General features: G+C 48.3%; 4 protein-coding genes across 4 annotated transcripts in view; 2 read left to right on the top strand and 2 right to left on the bottom strand.

Annotated features, from left to right (window-relative positions):
• Nucleotides 1-11,549, bottom strand: part of LOC112893134 — a 34,265-nt gene extending 22,716 nt beyond the window's left edge. Inside the window, exon 1 of the mRNA XM_025960306.1 lies at nucleotides 11,442-11,549. The gene's annotated coding sequence lies outside the window, so the exon portion shown is untranslated. The remainder of the gene's footprint in view (nucleotides 1-11,441) is intronic.
• On the top strand, nucleotides 2,158-5,211 carry LOC112892702. The gene has a single exon (XM_025959829.1). The coding sequence runs from the start codon at nucleotides 2,158-2,160 to the stop codon at nucleotides 5,209-5,211; it is 3,054 nt and encodes a 1,017-aa protein (XP_025815614.1).
• Nucleotides 5,923-9,669, top strand: LOC112892701. Its single transcript, XM_025959827.1, has 7 exons — nucleotides 5,923-6,482; nucleotides 6,651-8,314; nucleotides 8,576-8,749; nucleotides 8,833-9,039; nucleotides 9,180-9,270; nucleotides 9,351-9,449; nucleotides 9,550-9,669. The coding sequence occupies exons 1-7, from the start codon at nucleotides 6,480-6,482 to the stop codon at nucleotides 9,667-9,669; spliced, it is 2,358 nt and encodes a 785-aa protein (XP_025815612.1). The 5' UTR covers nucleotides 5,923-6,479.
• Nucleotides 11,112-14,747, bottom strand: LOC112893135. The gene is made up of 6 exons (XM_025960310.1): nucleotides 14,594-14,747; nucleotides 14,369-14,454; nucleotides 12,182-12,238; nucleotides 12,029-12,076; nucleotides 11,865-11,921; nucleotides 11,112-11,727 (listed from the first exon to the last, which is right to left on the bottom strand). The coding sequence occupies exons 2-6, from the start codon at nucleotides 14,414-14,416 to the stop codon at nucleotides 11,674-11,676; spliced, it is 264 nt and encodes an 87-aa protein (XP_025816095.1). The 5' UTR covers nucleotides 14,417-14,454; nucleotides 14,594-14,747; the 3' UTR covers nucleotides 11,112-11,673.
• Between the last annotated feature and the right edge of the window lie 677 nt (nucleotides 14,748-15,424).

The raw sequence follows: 15,424 nt of genomic DNA, 5'->3' as shown, positions 1-15,424 counted from the left end.
TTGTCACTATTCTTTACAAGGGGTTGAGGGTCGGATTTGGTACCTAAGGATCGTCAACACTTTTACATCTAGCCTGCATCAAGCAGGCATGAGGACTTCAGCGAGCCTAGATGGCTAACTCGTCGAACGACGGTATGTGTGCATGAATTTGTTTTAGTTCATGGTGTTCTAGCTAGAGTTAGCGATTCTGCGAATCTAACACTGGATTGATGCAATGGCATGGCAATGTTGAAAGGCACTCACTCATAGATTTAGAGAGAGATTCCTGCTTGCCAGGGCAGAGCAAAAACATGAAAGAGCGGGGCGCATATAGTATATATATGTAGATCAGTCGTAGCAGGTGGTCACTGGCCAGGTACACAAAATTGTACATGTAAAAAGCATGACCTGAACTAGCTAGTGGAGTGCGATGAGTATGTGAGTTGCAAGCTTACCAATCAGATAAGCGTAGAGCGGCTTGTGTCTTGCTTGCTGTACACTTGTATACTGTGTCCATCCAGCTAAAAAGCTTGCGAAATGCAAATGAAATAAACGCTGCAGTGCCCTAGCCGGTTTTTGTCTCTGTACCCCGCCAGATCAAAAAGTCTTTGCAGCTGCAGGGTTGCATGTTCACGGGAGTTGTTTTTTTGCGGCGTGCTTTTTGCCTGCCTGCTCGACAGCCCGAGCCATGCTAAGGGACTAGACAAGAACGGCACGCGCGTCTTGCCGGCTGGCCTGAGCTGAGCTTCGAAGATACAGCGGCATCGGTCATCTTCTTCTTGTGTATATGTAGCGGGATAATAATTGTTTGTATGCCCCCCAAACCTTGCACACTTCCACTCAGTGGCGGACCGCAGTGGCGGCAAAGCCGGGCTCCGAACCCTCCTTGCTCCACGCGCTGCTGCATGCATATGTGCTTGTCAGCTATTGTCTCACTACGTGAAAACCTCAAATAGGTCACGCAGCATTTGTAACGGACACTTGTAGCCCGTTACAACCCGCAACATCTGTAACGGTTGTTGTTTGGCACCCGTTACCCATAAGCGCTGCAGGCTTGACCCCGAACTCGCCACCACAACGCCCGTTACCGATGATGTCTTCTGGTATCGGCCGTGATGAAGGACCGTTACACCAAAACTTTGTAACGGTCGTTAAAGTGCGTCCGTTACGAAAAGTGTACTATCGGTAACGGTCCCTTAATGTCCGTTACCGATCACTGTCTTATCGGTAACGGTCGTTTAAGGACCGTTACGACCTGTCGCCTTTCGTAACGCGCGTTACCGATGACCATTTGATGCCCGTTACCGATAGAGCGGTGTTACTTGTGTGATCCGTTGATGCCCATTACCGAAGTGACAGGCGCAGCAGCCGGGGGGCGTCCTCCCGCGCCGTCGCCGCGACCGGCGCTTCCTCGGCCGCGCTCCTCCACCGCCGTCAAGCTGGAGCGCGGCGGCGCTGCTGCTGGACGTGTCCTGCTGCTGCTGCCTCCGCGCCGGCGTCACCGAAGGTGCCGGCGGACGTCGACCGCGGTGTCCTCCGCGCCGTCGCCGTCGTCCAAAGCAGCAGCCCTTCTTCCACTCCATCGCCGCGGCCGCGGCCGCGACGCCGCCTCCTCCTCGGGCGCGCTCGTAGACGGTCCTCCTCAAGGTGGAAATTGCCCCGTTTTATTGAAGTTTGCTGTCCTAATCCTCTTACTCATCGGTTTTGGTGATGAATTATGCTCATTTGATGTATGGAAATTGCCCTTGTTCATTGAACTTGTAGATGGCAGCTGCTGATCGGGTTTGGATGTACAGACAGCCCCGAGATTGGGACAATTTCATAACCGGGGTCAATGGTTTTCTAGGTCAAGCAGAGGCGGATATGAGAAACCGTGGTGTTCAGGCAATGTATTGCCCCTGTATAGATTGTCTCAACCAGAAGAAGTTCGGACAACGGGACAACATTTTTCATCATTTGATCACACGTGGTTTCACAAAAAATTACACGTGTTGGAACAAACATGGTGAGGAAGGCCTTAATGAAGTCGAAGCAGGATGCCTAAATGAAGGTGAAGCGCGACACCATGGTCAAGGCCTTAATGAAGGGGCAGCGCGATGCCATCATGAAGCCCTTGATGAAGGTGGAGTTTTTGAGGAAAATGAACCATTCCCACCCTTTGTTAGGAGGCCTGATGATATGACTGATCAAGAAGTTACGGGCTTCGATGATGGTGAGGTGTTGCAACGTGTGCACAATGTTGATCAAATGGTGCGGGATGTTGAGTTTCAAGGAGTGTACACAACTTCTGAATTAGCGAGGCTGAAGCAGTTCATTGAAGATTCAAAGAAACCCCTCTATCCTGGTTGCCAGAAGTACTCTCGCCTTTCTGGTGATCTAAAACTTCTGCAGCTTAAGGCAGATCATGGTTGGAGCAACAAAAGTTTCAAACAACTATTGGATCTGCTTAGAGACATGCTACCTGAGGGAAACCAAGTAGCCGAGTCTGTCTATGAGGCAAAGAAGATAATCTGTCCTCTGGGAATAGAGGTTGAAAAAATTCATGCATGCAAGAACAGTTGTGTATTGTTCCATGGAGACTATGCAGACCTTGACAAGTGCCCCAAGTGTGGGTGTGATCGGTACAAGAGGAAAAAAGATGGTGGAGACGATAATGCTGATGACGGGAACGTGCCCGTGGAGATCGGAGGCAAGAAGAAGGTTAACAGAGGGGGTCCTGTGAGGGTGGCATGGTATTTTCCCATCATTCCCCGGTTGAAAAGATGGTTCGCCACAAGAAAGGAGGCCCAACTCTTGCGTTGGCATAAGGAAGGCCGAAAGAAGGAAAATGACAAGCTTAGGCACCCCGCAGATGCAGCACAATGGGGTAACATTGATTCCCACTTTAAGTGGTTTGCTGATGATTGCAGAAACCTTCGGTTCGCTATGAGCACAGATGGCGTTAACCCTTTCGGTAACCAGAGTTCAACACATAGCACCTGGCCTGTCGTGCTGTCAATGTGCAACCTTCCACCCTGGCTATGCAAGAAACGGAAATACATGATGCTGACAATATTGGTCTCTGGGCCAAAGCAACCTGGCGACCGTATTGATGTCTACTTGAGGCCACTAGTTGATGACTTGAAGACACTTTGGAAGCCTGGTGTGAAGGAGGTTTGGGATGAGTTCGGGCGTGAGGAGTTCACATTGCACGCCATGTTGTTCACCACCATCAACGACAACCCGGCTCATCGCAACCTCTCCGGCCAGAGTAAAAGGAAAGGTGCAGCTTGCCCGCACTGCTTGGAAGAAACTTGCTCATTGTGGCTAAGAAATTCAAAGAAATTCGCATTTATGGGGCACCGTCGTTTCCTCAGCAAGAAACATCCCTACCGGGAGATGGATTGTCAGTTTAATGGGGAAAAGGAGCATCGAGCGGCGCCTCTGCATGTGACTGGAGATCTGATCCTCTTGCAAGTCAAGGACATCAAAACTATCGAGGAGTTACCCAAAATGACTGAAAAAATCCTTGTCAAAAGAAAGAAACGAGATGGTGAAGAAGAAGAAGATGGGAAAGGAATTTGGAACAAGAAATCAATTCTATGGGAGCTAGAGTATTGGGAGCTGTTGGATGTGCGTCATTCGATTGACAACATGCACGTCAAGAAGAATGTGTGTGAAAGCATTTGTGGAACATTGCTACAACAGAAGTTGAAAGGAAAAGATCATAAAAATGCAAGGGAGGATCTTAAAGATATGGGCATTAGGCCGGAGCTCTATGCAGAGGAAACAGACACGGGGACGGACCTTCCCGTCGCTGCAACCACCTTGTCAAAGACAGAGAGAAAAGAATTCTGTGAGTTTTTGCATGGTTTGAAAGTACCTTCAGGCTACTCATCGAACTTCAAGAGGCTAGTGTCGGTGAAGGACATGAAAATGAATTTCAACTTGATGAAATCTCATGATTGCCATGTGTTGATGACAGCTCTTCTTCCTGTTGCACTTAGAGGTATCAAGACAGTACAGGTTCGCGACACGGTCACGAGCTTGTGTTTATTCTTCAATGCAATAGAACAGAAGGTGATTGATGAGGAAGAACTATTGAAGTTAGAGAGGAGGCATTTCGAGACCCTATGCATGCTTGAAGCTACCTTCCCACCAACATTCTTTGATCTCATGATCCATCTAACAGCACACCTCGCGAGGGAGATTTGGTTCCTTGGCCCATCTTACCTTCATCAGATGTTTCCATATGAGAGGTACTTTGGATTCCTCAAATCATTGGTACATAACCGGTCATTTCCGGAGGGAGCCATGGTTCGTGGCTATGGGACCATCGAAGCAGTGGAGTGGGCCATGGGTTATATGGACCCCCAAAACCCCATTGGTGTGCCTCATTCACGGCATGAAGGTAGGCTTGCAGGTGTTGGGACCATGGGGAAAAAGTCAATCACTCCGGATCCAGATGCCTTCAACATGGCTCATTTCACCGTGATACAACAGATTGACCTGATTACACCATTTGCCAACGAGCACATGCAACAACTACGTGAAGAAAACCCTGCCCGTAGTGAGGCTTGGGTTGCAAAGAAGCACATGCAATGCTTCAGCTGGTGGCTCCGAGATTATGTCCAGAGATGCAGCGCAGCTGTAACCGACAATCTGATAACGAAACTAGCAGTGGGGCCATTATTCACTGTTACAACATACCAAGCAATGGATATCAATGGATACACGTTCTACACCATGGCCCAGGATGCCAAGAGCGTCTATCAAAACAGTGGTGTGCGTGTACGGGCCGTCGACAATGACATGCAGGCAGCCACATACTATGGTCAAATAGAGGAGATATGGGAGCTTGATTATGTAGGTTTCAAGGTAGCCTTGTTTCGGTGCAGATGGGTCAATGGGAAGAGAGGTGTGAGCAAGGATAAATATGGGTTTGTTAGTGTTGATCTGCGGGTCTTTGGTTACAAAGACGAACCGTTTGTTTTCGCCAAGGATGTTGAGCAAGTGTTCTATGTACCTGACCTTGCAAGGAAGAACTGGTGTGTGGTTATGCCTGGAAAAAAAAGGATTGTTGGGATTGCCAATGTTGTTGAGGAGGAGGAATACAACCAGTTTGATGAAATTCCATCCTTTGACACTTCATACATGCCCCGACTCGTGGCAACTGACAAAACACCGTACTTGCGAACCGACCATCATGAAAAAATCCATATCCAGAAATCAAAGAAAAAGCCATCAGAGTGATGTCTGCTGAATCCTAATTTTGTAATGTAGGATGTGTGTTGGTGGAAGTTCAATCCTTTTTGTAATATAGGTTGTGTATTGGTGGAATTTGAATCCTTTTTGTAATATATGATGTCTATATATTCTCCTGACATACTATACATGTTGTGCACTAGATATATATAAATTCTGTACATATTCTGCATCAGTTCAGCAAGAGAGCTGTAGTCTGCTGAATTCTGTAACTGCAATCAGTAACGGACGTTACCAAAACGCCCGTTACTAAATATACGTCAGTAACGGACTTTACTGCAACGACCGTTACTTCTCACATCAGTAACGGACGTTACCACAATGCCCGTTACTAGGTATACGTCAGTAACGGGCTTTACTAAAACGACCGTTACTTATGGTCTGACATCAGTAACGGGCGTTACCACAAAGCCCGTTACAAAATGGTCATCAGGGGACAATACATATTTCAAAGAAATCCCTTTCGCCGCTCTTTCACCTGCCCTAGCCCGCCGCCACTCTCATCGCTCGCCGTCGCCGCCATTCTCCTCGCTCGCCGTCGCCGCCATTCTCCTGCCCTAGCCCGCCTCCGCCAGTCTCCTCGCTCGCCGTCGCCGCCATTCTCCTCGCTCGCCATCGCCGCCATCATCCTGCCCTCGCCCGCCGCCGCCACTCTCCTCGCCCGCCGTCGCCGCCAGTCTCCTCGCCAGCCGTCGCCGCCATTGTCCTCGCTCGCCTTCGCCGCGACGGTCCTGCCCTAGCCCGCCGCCGCCACTGTCCTCGCTCGCCGTCGCCGCCATTCTCCTCGCTCGGCAACGAGGCGACGCGGATCCAGCCCCTCCCAACCGCCATTCGCGACAGAGGTTACTGCTGCTTCAACCCCCAACGCCCTCTCTCTGCTCGGCCACCCAATGTGCTCTTCCTGTCAAGTTCGATTAGGGAGATATGCTACTTTGCTGTTGTTTAGAGTCAATGCACATAGAATTATTCTCCTGGAATTACCTGCATTAGTTGAGCATGCCTTAGTAGTTCATTTTTATTTGATGGACTGTGGTTTTGATGGATGATTGTTGATGGCCACATTCAGTCAGCCATGGAATTGTTTGAAGCTTATTTACAGTGTACATTGTTTTTTGCTGTGATAATCATACTAAGTGATTGCTTTATCCTCTTGTTGCATGTACACATGGAACCCACAATTCATTGGATCTGAAGTTGGACAAGGAAGCAGTTGAAGGAACTTGCTTCATACATAAGCATTGCTCCACCCTGTCAAAATGGTTTGCACCTATCCCCAACCTCTATACTAAGTAAAATTTTACCTGTATGTCTATGCTGATTTTATTTAGGACTTGTACTGATTTCTAGTGTAATATTAGCTTTTTTGGTTTACAGTTTTAGTCTAGCTTATGTTGCTCTACTGACAACCTGACATATCATCTATGCAGTCTCCCACACCAACAAACTCCTGTAGTGACAGTAGTGCATCATCACAGCGCAACGACGGTGAACGTTCTTCACAGGCTCACTCAGCGCAGACTGCTGCGAGTAGTACTCGAACCCGCGGGTCAAGGACACAAACCAAATGGCCAGAAGACAAGTTGACTGCAACTGGACTTGATGAAAAATTTTGGCCTACCCCAGATGCTGCAAGGGAAAGATTTGTATTGGTCTGTGGCCTCATTGCTCGGGAGAGGGTGTCAATCAACAGGAAGCTTGAGGATCTGTCACCAGTTGAGAAGGAACAGCTATTCGAAGCATTGCTGGAAAAGCTAGAGTACCCAGCCAATCTGGAACCAACTGTTCGCAACAAGGCAATTAAGGCAGCTATGTCAGAGATTGCAACCTTGCAACGGCGGTTCAAGGCCCATTTAAGAAGAAATTATGTGAGGCAGGAGGAGTCTCCCTTTGAGAAGCATGGCTTTTTGAAGCCAGAAGACTGGGAGGTGTTTGTGCAGGAAACCAATTCTCCTTTTTTTCAGCGAGTGAGCCAGGAGATGAAAGATAAGAGAGCATTGCATAATAAGCCACACAAGACGGGAAGAAAAGGTTATCATGGTAAAAGGAAAGAGTGGGAGGAGGAGGATGCAAAGCTAGCTAGAGAAGGAAAAGAGAACCCTTGGGACCAATTTCCTGGACGTTCGAGGTCATATCTGCGGGCAAGGGCGGCGAAGAGGATGACCACTAGTGAAGGCACTAGTGAAGGAAGCGGGGACATTACATTCAGTAACCCTGCGGTGGTGGGGCTAGCAAATAAGGTGAAAGACCTTGCATCTAAGGCTAGTGATGGTTCTTTCACTGGGGTTAGGGAGAATGATATCCTCACCGCGGCACTTGAGAATCCAGAGCATCGAGGTCGGGTCCGAGGCGTGTCTAGTTCAGTTGGCTGGGGTAAAGGGTTTGGTGAAGAGTTTGCTGGAATGTACAGGAAGAAGAGGAAGAAGACGAAGGAGAGGTCTGATGCGGAGAAGGAAAAGATAGTTGGTGAAACAGCCATCAGAGTAATCAACATGCTAAGACAAGCAGGCGTGGTTATACCGGATGCTTTGTGTCCTACCCAACCAACACACACCGGTAGCAGCGAGCAAGAAGATGCGAGTGTCAGTGCGGAAGAAGATGTGCGTGGCAGCGGGGAAGACCATGGGCCATTCAACGAGAACGAAGCTGACAGTCGATCATCTATGCTGGACACAATAGATAAGCTGACAGAGCCAACCAAGTGCAGCCTTTTGGATGGCACCGGGCATAACTTGGAGCTCGCAGTAGCCACTGTCTATCCATATCAAGAGACTTGCCATTGTGTACCGGTGCAGGAAGGGTATGCAGTGGTGCAACCTACTTATGTGTGGTCCAATACGAGTCACTTCCGTCTGCCTGTGCCAGTAGGGGGGGATGAGATAACAACCTTAGGTGAGGCTCTCGGTACAAGGATCCAATGGTCAAAGCATAGGATCCTTATACCACCCAGGACGAGACAGCCCAACTCTAGAACCGCATCAGGTAGCAGGGGTACAGCATCAGATGCAGGTACTGCAGCTCAGCGTCCGCAAGAGAAGGCTCAGCCGCAGCAGCAGCAGATCTGCAAAAAAAAGGAGCAGCAGCAGCAGCAGCAGCAGCAGCAGGAGAAGCAGCAGCAGCAGCAGCAATCTCCGCCTAAGCATCAGCCACAACCGGAGCCTCTACAACAGGAGGGAGAGCGCAGCCAATCTCAGCCTGAGCAGCAGTCACCACGGGAGGAGAAGGAGGCCAGGAAACCTCTGCCTAAAGATGAGCTTGTTAACGCTATTTGGACAACACAGAATCCAAAATACAAGCCTGGTGTGCCTATGTTGTCAGAAGCGGATTTAGATGCTGCTGGACCAAATTGTGCCAGGTTGCATGCTTACGTCATGGAAAACAGTAAGGATAAACTTGGCTTTCCAGCAAAGGTGCCTCAAGCCTACTTTGAAGGTGATGGTGATTTAATGTTAAACATTGCATTCGATGACGTGTACGACCTTATAACCCTAGGTGCTCTGGATGTTAGCTTCTTGAGGTTGTGGACATTGTAAGTCCCTTCAAAGCAAAAAAATATATTTCTTTAATTTTGACCACAAAGTTCATGCATGCTAACAATTGGATTATTTGTAGGAAAATGATGCAGAATGCAGCAGAGATGCAGTGCAGTGTTGCGTTTTTGGACCCACAGGTTTTCACCGCCACAGTGATTTCTCACCAGCCTAGCACTGTAACACAAGCAATTAAAAATGCTATGAAGAACGACTATGTGGTGGGTGCCTACAACACCGGTGGCCACTGGGTAACAGTGATCATCTCTATGAAGTACAAAGAGGTTTGGTATTTAGATTCAGCTAAACTATTTCCCGGTCGAAAGTTCACGGACGTCCGACATATTGTGAACTGGTCAGTATATTGTAGGTTTTGTTCACGAAATATCGATCTCTTACTGTTTCTAATCGGTATTGCTGATCATGCAGGGCCTTTGATGCGCGCATGGAAGAAATGATGAAAGCAAATAAGAAAAGGCCAAAAACCAAACCTAAACTCACGCACAGGATAGATGTTAAAGTAAGATTGAGGTTTTTTTATGGTGCCTTCCTACCTATTTGGTTACTGCATTAACTTGTCATATTGGTACCTTCTTGCAGTGCGCTCAACAGCCATCGGGGACCTTTTTATGTGGATTCTATGTGGCATTCAATATGCTAAGACTAGTCGGTGACATACCTATAATGAAAAAGGCTGCTGTAAGTATATACTGCTCAGCCTTGTCTCTGCTCATATTGTTCTTTTGATTTTAGAAACTGATTTGTACTTGTATGAGCTCATAATGATTGTATTTTGCAGGATTTCAACGCTGCCCTAACAGTTTCTATAGAAGATCTAAAGCCGGTCCGGGAGATGCTGTGCGAGTTCATTCTTAAGGAGACCCTCGACCCAAAGGGCAACTTCTATAGCGCCTTCTAAATTTATGATGCACAGTGAGTTCATTGTTAGCCACACACTTGAAACTTGTTGCATTCAGGGCTTCAAACTTGTTGCATGTCTGATGAGGAATGATGTGATCTTGTGTATATTCATGATATCTACTTGCTTGTGTATATATGCGATGAGAATGTGTTTGTGATGTGTACTTGCTGGTGGCTGCCAAATCCTGGCTGGTTCCAGGATGCAGCCAGAAAAGAACTGGTTACTGTAGGGGTGGCCTACGTATAGGTAACGGGCGTTAACTAAAGTGCGTTACAACAACTGATCAGAGAGTAACGGGCGTTAACTAAAGCACGATACATAGTGAGATCCGAGAGTAACGGGCGTTAACTAATGAACGTTACATACTGAAAGAACCGTTACAGATATGGTCCAAAGGTAACGGGCCCCGATTCAGGGCACGTTACGTGTAACATTTGTAACGGGCTTAGCTTAAGGACGTTACGGATACTTCTTAAAGGTAACGGTCATTACTTACAGACCGTTACAAATACTGACCAGTGGGCCCAGAAGGAGACGTGGAAAAATGTATTTGTAACGGGTAGCATGCAAAAGACCGTTACGTTTCTTTGGGTTCTGTAACGGGCTGTGTGTCTCTGCCCGTTACAAAAAGTCCCTGTGGGCCCAGAGAAACAGCCATTTAGGATGACCGGTAACTACATCTGGTAACGGTCTTTGTTAGACGCCCGTTACAAACACGTGTTATCAGTAACGGGCAGTTGCCCGTTACCTTTGTTCGATCATTTGTAACGTCAGATCGGTAACGGCTGTTTGCCCGTGACCAAAGGTCATCTATGCCCGTTACCAATATACATGTTTTCACGTAGTGTCTAGCTCTGTGCTGCTACAACCAACGATGAGGTGCGCAGTATGCACGACTAGTTCCAGTTCAACTGGCACTCCTTTGTTTGGCTCCACGTTCCGTCACTGCTTCACTCCTTTGTTTGGCTCCAAGCTCCGTCACTGCTTCCACTGATGCAAAGCTTCGCACGAGTTTGAAACCGTACGCCCAAGGAAGCCAAACAACTAAGCTTGGATGCAGAACAAGGTCTAAGCAAAGAGTGTTCACAGAAAAATATCATGCTATGTTTAATGTTCTACAGGTAAAGCGTTGTTTCTCATGCTCGTCATGGCATCATTATGCTGATTCTGGCTGTAGACCATATGGGAATACGGCTTCGTTTCAAAAAAAAATATGGGAATATGGCTCAATCCGTATCGCTCTGGTGACTGAGTTAGGCTGAAAGTGGTTAGGCCCATTACTAACTAGGCTGAAAGGTTATATATAGCCCGTTGTCGTCAATCAGTACCAAATGCTTATGGTGCGAGCCCAATAAGCTGACGGCCTACTAGGTGAACATAGCAGGCCGTGGTCAAATACTGGGCTCCTTTTTCCTAGGGCGGCGGTGATAGCCCATGGATAATGGACAAATGTTTTTTTTCTTCCGAAACGAGAAAACTTTTAGTTCATACACCAATAAGGGGCGGACCTGCCACTAGGGCCACCCGGGCCGTGGCCCTAGTCGTGGCCCAGTAACCACCAGCACCCCGCCTCGTTTTGGCCCAGAAAAAAGAAGCCCAGTCCACAGGGCACAGCTCGTTCCACTCGTTTGGCCCCAGTCTTCGTCAAAAGCTGGGTCCGCCCCTGACACCAAGGACCATCTAACTTAAGCATGATGCCGATAATTAATCCGTTTCTGATGAGAAACATAATAGAGGCTGCAACTGACAAGCTAGTAGCCAGAGTGCACCTCGAGCTTCTGATCCGTCCCTACGATTTCGGACGAACCAAACATTATCCAAGCTCAATCATGCATTCTCCCTTGCTTGCCTCCGATCGAGCACTCGCTCCAGCAGCTGCACTGCACGAACACAGAACCTGGTCATTTCTTGCGGTGCTTTTGCATGTAGCTGCGCGTCATGCTACTACGAGCTAAGTGCTTCAGGCTTTTGGATTGGAGGCCAGCCAGCTCACCGTGCGTCTCAGCTGGAAGCGCAGGTCGGCTTGCGAGGGGGGAGCTGGTGGTGAGGAGTTCTCTGGACAGGGCGAGAAGAAGACCAATAGTAAGTTTCTTTATACTGAAGAAATCTCATGACCTCAAGTCTGAACTAGCTGAAGTTTGGTATGAGGAGCAGTGGTTAGTTGAACTGAATGTTGAGATGGTCCAACTGACCTTCAGCTTGGGCTTCAGAGACTCAACAGCGGCCCTTGTGCTGCTATTGGCAGCTTGCTGCAAGAGGGACGCCAAAAGCCAGGATTAGAATGTTAGATACAGTCTGAGCTCTGACGGTGCCCATGCCTGAATATTGGTCTGACGATTTTGTTCACTTCTCTTACCTTTCCGAGCACCCAGTCTGCTGAATCGAAGTAGGCGCGCTCGTGGTCCTGCATTAGCAAGCAAGAACGCGGTAAATAAAATGATCAAAGCTGCCAGGTGCCTTGCTTGCTGCTACCACAGATTGTACTAGTGATGAAGTGCACTGCCCATACCTTGGATATCAAAGGCTTCTTGGGTGCAATTCCTCCGTACTTCTTCTCAACGCATGCCTGCAAAATCATTCGTTCAAGGCATCAGAAACTCCTGGGCAGGGCTGCACAGAATACGAGTAAAAATCACGGTCGAACATGGTAACCTCTTTTACGGCAAAAAATACTAGCGTAGAAAAGATCCAACCGTCCATTAGAAGGGGTACGGCTGTCATTAGTAACTTAATATAAATTAAGAATATTTTTTATAATTTTTGCAATTTTGTCTATTGCAACCATTTTTATCTATTGCAACACTTTTAGACCGTTGCATCACAGGTGAAACTTTGTAGTAAAATAAGTTTCCCATATTACTTTTATACTACCTAGGTATACTACCTCGTATTACTAATCAATATTTCAGTAGTATAGAAAAATCTCGGCCATCTAATATTTACATATAAGTCCTTTTCAACAGTAGTATATGGTTGTATTGTGCGCCGTAAAAATTCTCAACGTCTAATCCTCGTGAAGTCTCTAGACACAAAAGAAAGAAAGAAAATAAAATCGATTTCTGAAGCTGTGACATCCAACTTCTCCCGTTGAAAGGGAATCAGGGAAGGCCTTATCCGTTTGTTCGGGTCAGGGCCATCATGCCGGCACAGACGCAGACGCTTCTCGAGTGGACTGACATGACGGCAGGATAAACACACACTAAACCATGTGTCCAGGCATCCGCCCCATGCCTTCTTGCCCACCCGATCAACCATAATTTCACGGCTGAAATGATGATCGGCCGAAAGCACCTGTTCGCTCATGGGATCGCGTTGCGGCCGCGATGACAAAACAGGCATCCCTTTCGACCCCTCGCGCGGCCAATAAAATCATCCCGACGTAAGGATGCCGCTGCTCGGTGCGGCTGCTTTTGATCGACCAAAAGCATGTGACCGATCGATCTACTGACGGCGATCTCTGAACGAAGCCACGAAAACGACAGGATTCCGGAAACTGTTACCGGGTCGTTCGCTGCTCATGCGTAATCCATGCAGATGCAGTTGCAAAGCTGAGAGTGAGATTCCCCGGCTCCGGCGGTCAGCTAGGTCACAGTGAAAAAGCAGGAATGGTCGTGGTCCATCGTCGACGGCACCGAGGCCACATCTCCTCTCCTCATGGTCGCTCAGAACCTCAGAAGTTTCAGTCAACAGATTCTTGGTTGAAGAACAGGTTGCGTAAAGTTTAGTTTGCTTTAGATCCTTCGTTCATTCCTTCACGGTATATTAAACAACTAAATCTTTGGCCCCCGCGGTCAACAAAAGCAGTTTCTTGGGCGTAATCTATAGCTGTATTAGTACTAAGATAGTGCAGAATCTTTAAATGCGTTGGGCATGGCTAGTTTGTTTCTTGCTAGTAAGTAGTAGGTGCTGAGGATAGGTGCAGCTTAATCAATCTACACACACGTTAGGTGATGTCCTGTAATTACCTTTTTCAGTGGCTAACCCTGATTGTTTGCGTTAAATGCGCAATTAAGGCCAGCAAAGAAAACATCACTATGGTATCAAAAAGGGGGGGGGGGGGGGGGGGGGGCAAACTGAAGAAACTTCTTCACTAGCAAGTTACGAGTTCTTGCAGTTAGCACCAAAGGCAAGATATTCATTTGGTTAAAGAAACTGGACGCCGAAATGAGCAGACAGGGTAACCTCATGTTGTCCCTTTATCCTCTGATTTCTTGAACGGCTTGTCGGTTATACATTTTCAGGCAAGAAAGGAGTTAGGAAACGCTACTGCATCTATCTTGGGAAGTTGGATGGACATGGTTCAGAAACATCGGGATAGTTTCAAGAAAACCTTCATAAGCAAACTCAGCAACATTCAGAGTTGAAATACCTCAACACACTCAAAATCTATTCAAAACGAATCATGGGCCTTCATGTATTTCGAATCAAACCAAGCATCACTCTCCGAAAGCTGAACTCTGCCGATCTCTCTACTACAGTACGTTGTCAAGATCCCCATAGTTCCGGGGAGAAAAAAATTTTGTGATCAGTAACCAGAAGCTCTTCCGGGGAAAAAATCGTTTTGTGATCAAAGACCTCAGAAGCTCTAAGCAAGGTAAGAACTGATCCAAGTAACCATGTAGTGAAATGAACAAGGCACGTATAGACAATGCATGTTTTGTGCAGAAACCAATCCACTGAAATCATGCAAAATTACCTCTTCCTCCTTGGAGGCCGGTGACCTGGCTCCGTCGCAGCCTGCCATCTCCTGCTCTGTCCCTCCTATCTCCCCCTTGCCTGCAACTGCAAGGAATCAAACAACACGGCGCCGCGAGTTTCAGTGCCTGAAGAAACAGGAACGCAAGCGAAGAGCCGAAGAGGACGACGGTGAATCATTCGGCACGAAAGGGAGGGAGGCGTTGGGTAGTTGTTGAGGCGGAACCTTGCGGTGCTCTCTCTGCAGGGAGACGGAGAGGAGGCGAAGGCGAGGGACGAGGAGGAACGAAGCGCGTGTGCTGCGGAGGGCAAGCCTGTTTGTTTATATAGAGTTCGTACGGGGGAGAGAGGGTGGGGATCAGACAGAGCTCTCGCGCGGCAGCACGAAACGCTCGCGCAGCAGCTCGTCGATTCTCCAGCTGATACAGAGGATCCTCAGCCTTGCAGGATATACCCATGAGACCCTGTGGCGCTGCGCCCTCGATCCGACGGCCGTCCGATCGACGACGCGGCGCCGGTGCCGTCGCGTCGCGCACGGTCTCGGCGCGCGAAAAGCAGTGGCCGGGCGCCGGGCACGCGATCCTCGCTGGACGAGACGACGTGCCACCAACCTCTGCTGATGCGTCGACGTGCCTGTACGCATCCGTGTGCCTTCGCTCCTGGCATCTGTGAACAAAGGAGGGCCACCACGCCACGGCCTTGCTGGCGTGCGACGACAAGCGATCTGGCGAGGGACACGTGACGTGAGGCCGTCGTCGCCTAATCGAATTGGTGAGGCGTGAGGGTTTGGGCCGAGGCGCGTGCCTTGGGGAGCTCAGGTGAGGACGTCAAGGACTGGTGATCGGATTAGCGGGCAGGAATAACCGACTCAGGCAGGGTTGCTTAATCTGTTCACTAGCAATCAAAAAATTAATTCTAGACAGGCGATGTGAATCTGTAAAGCTTGATTTTGTTGCATGTACTTCAGCATGGCATAGAGACAACGGGTGTATGACTGGATAATTGCTTAGTAGCCCTGCTAAAAAAACTACTATTCAAATGTGGCATCGACTTCCCT

The sequence above is a fragment of the Panicum hallii genome, chromosome 5 (assembly GCF_002211085.1).
Source record: "Panicum hallii strain FIL2 chromosome 5, PHallii_v3.1, whole genome shotgun sequence".
In the NCBI taxonomy this organism is placed as follows: Eukaryota; Viridiplantae; Streptophyta; class Magnoliopsida; order Poales; family Poaceae; genus Panicum; species Panicum hallii.
Note: the sequence above shows the minus strand (reverse complement) of the source record. Positions and strands in the feature narration are given on the sequence as shown.

Bases quoted from the DNA above. Each gene is read 5' to 3' on its own strand.
- LOC112892701 (XM_025959827.1), top strand. The intron at 8,750-8,832 runs GTAAGTCCCTTC...GATTATTTGTAG, and splicing joins TTCTTGAGGTTGTGGACATT to GAAAATGATGCAGAATGCAG. The intron at 9,450-9,549 runs GTAAGTATATAC...TGTATTTTGCAG, and splicing joins CTATAATGAAAAAGGCTGCT to GATTTCAACGCTGCCCTAAC.
- LOC112892702 (XM_025959829.1), top strand. From the start codon at position 2,158: ATGACTGATCAAGAAGTTACGGGCTTCGATGATGGTGAGGTGTTGCAA.
- LOC112893135 (XM_025960310.1), bottom strand. From the start codon at position 14,416: ATGGCAGGCTGCGACGGAGCCAGGTCACCGGCCTCCAAGGAGGAAGAG. The intron at 12,077-12,181 runs GTATGGGCAGTG...TTGCTAATGCAG, and splicing joins AGAAGCCTTTGATATCCAAG to GACCACGAGCGCGCCTACTT. The intron at 11,922-12,028 runs GTAAGAGAAGTG...TCCCTCTTGCAG, and splicing joins CAGACTGGGTGCTCGGAAAG to CAAGCTGCCAATAGCAGCAC.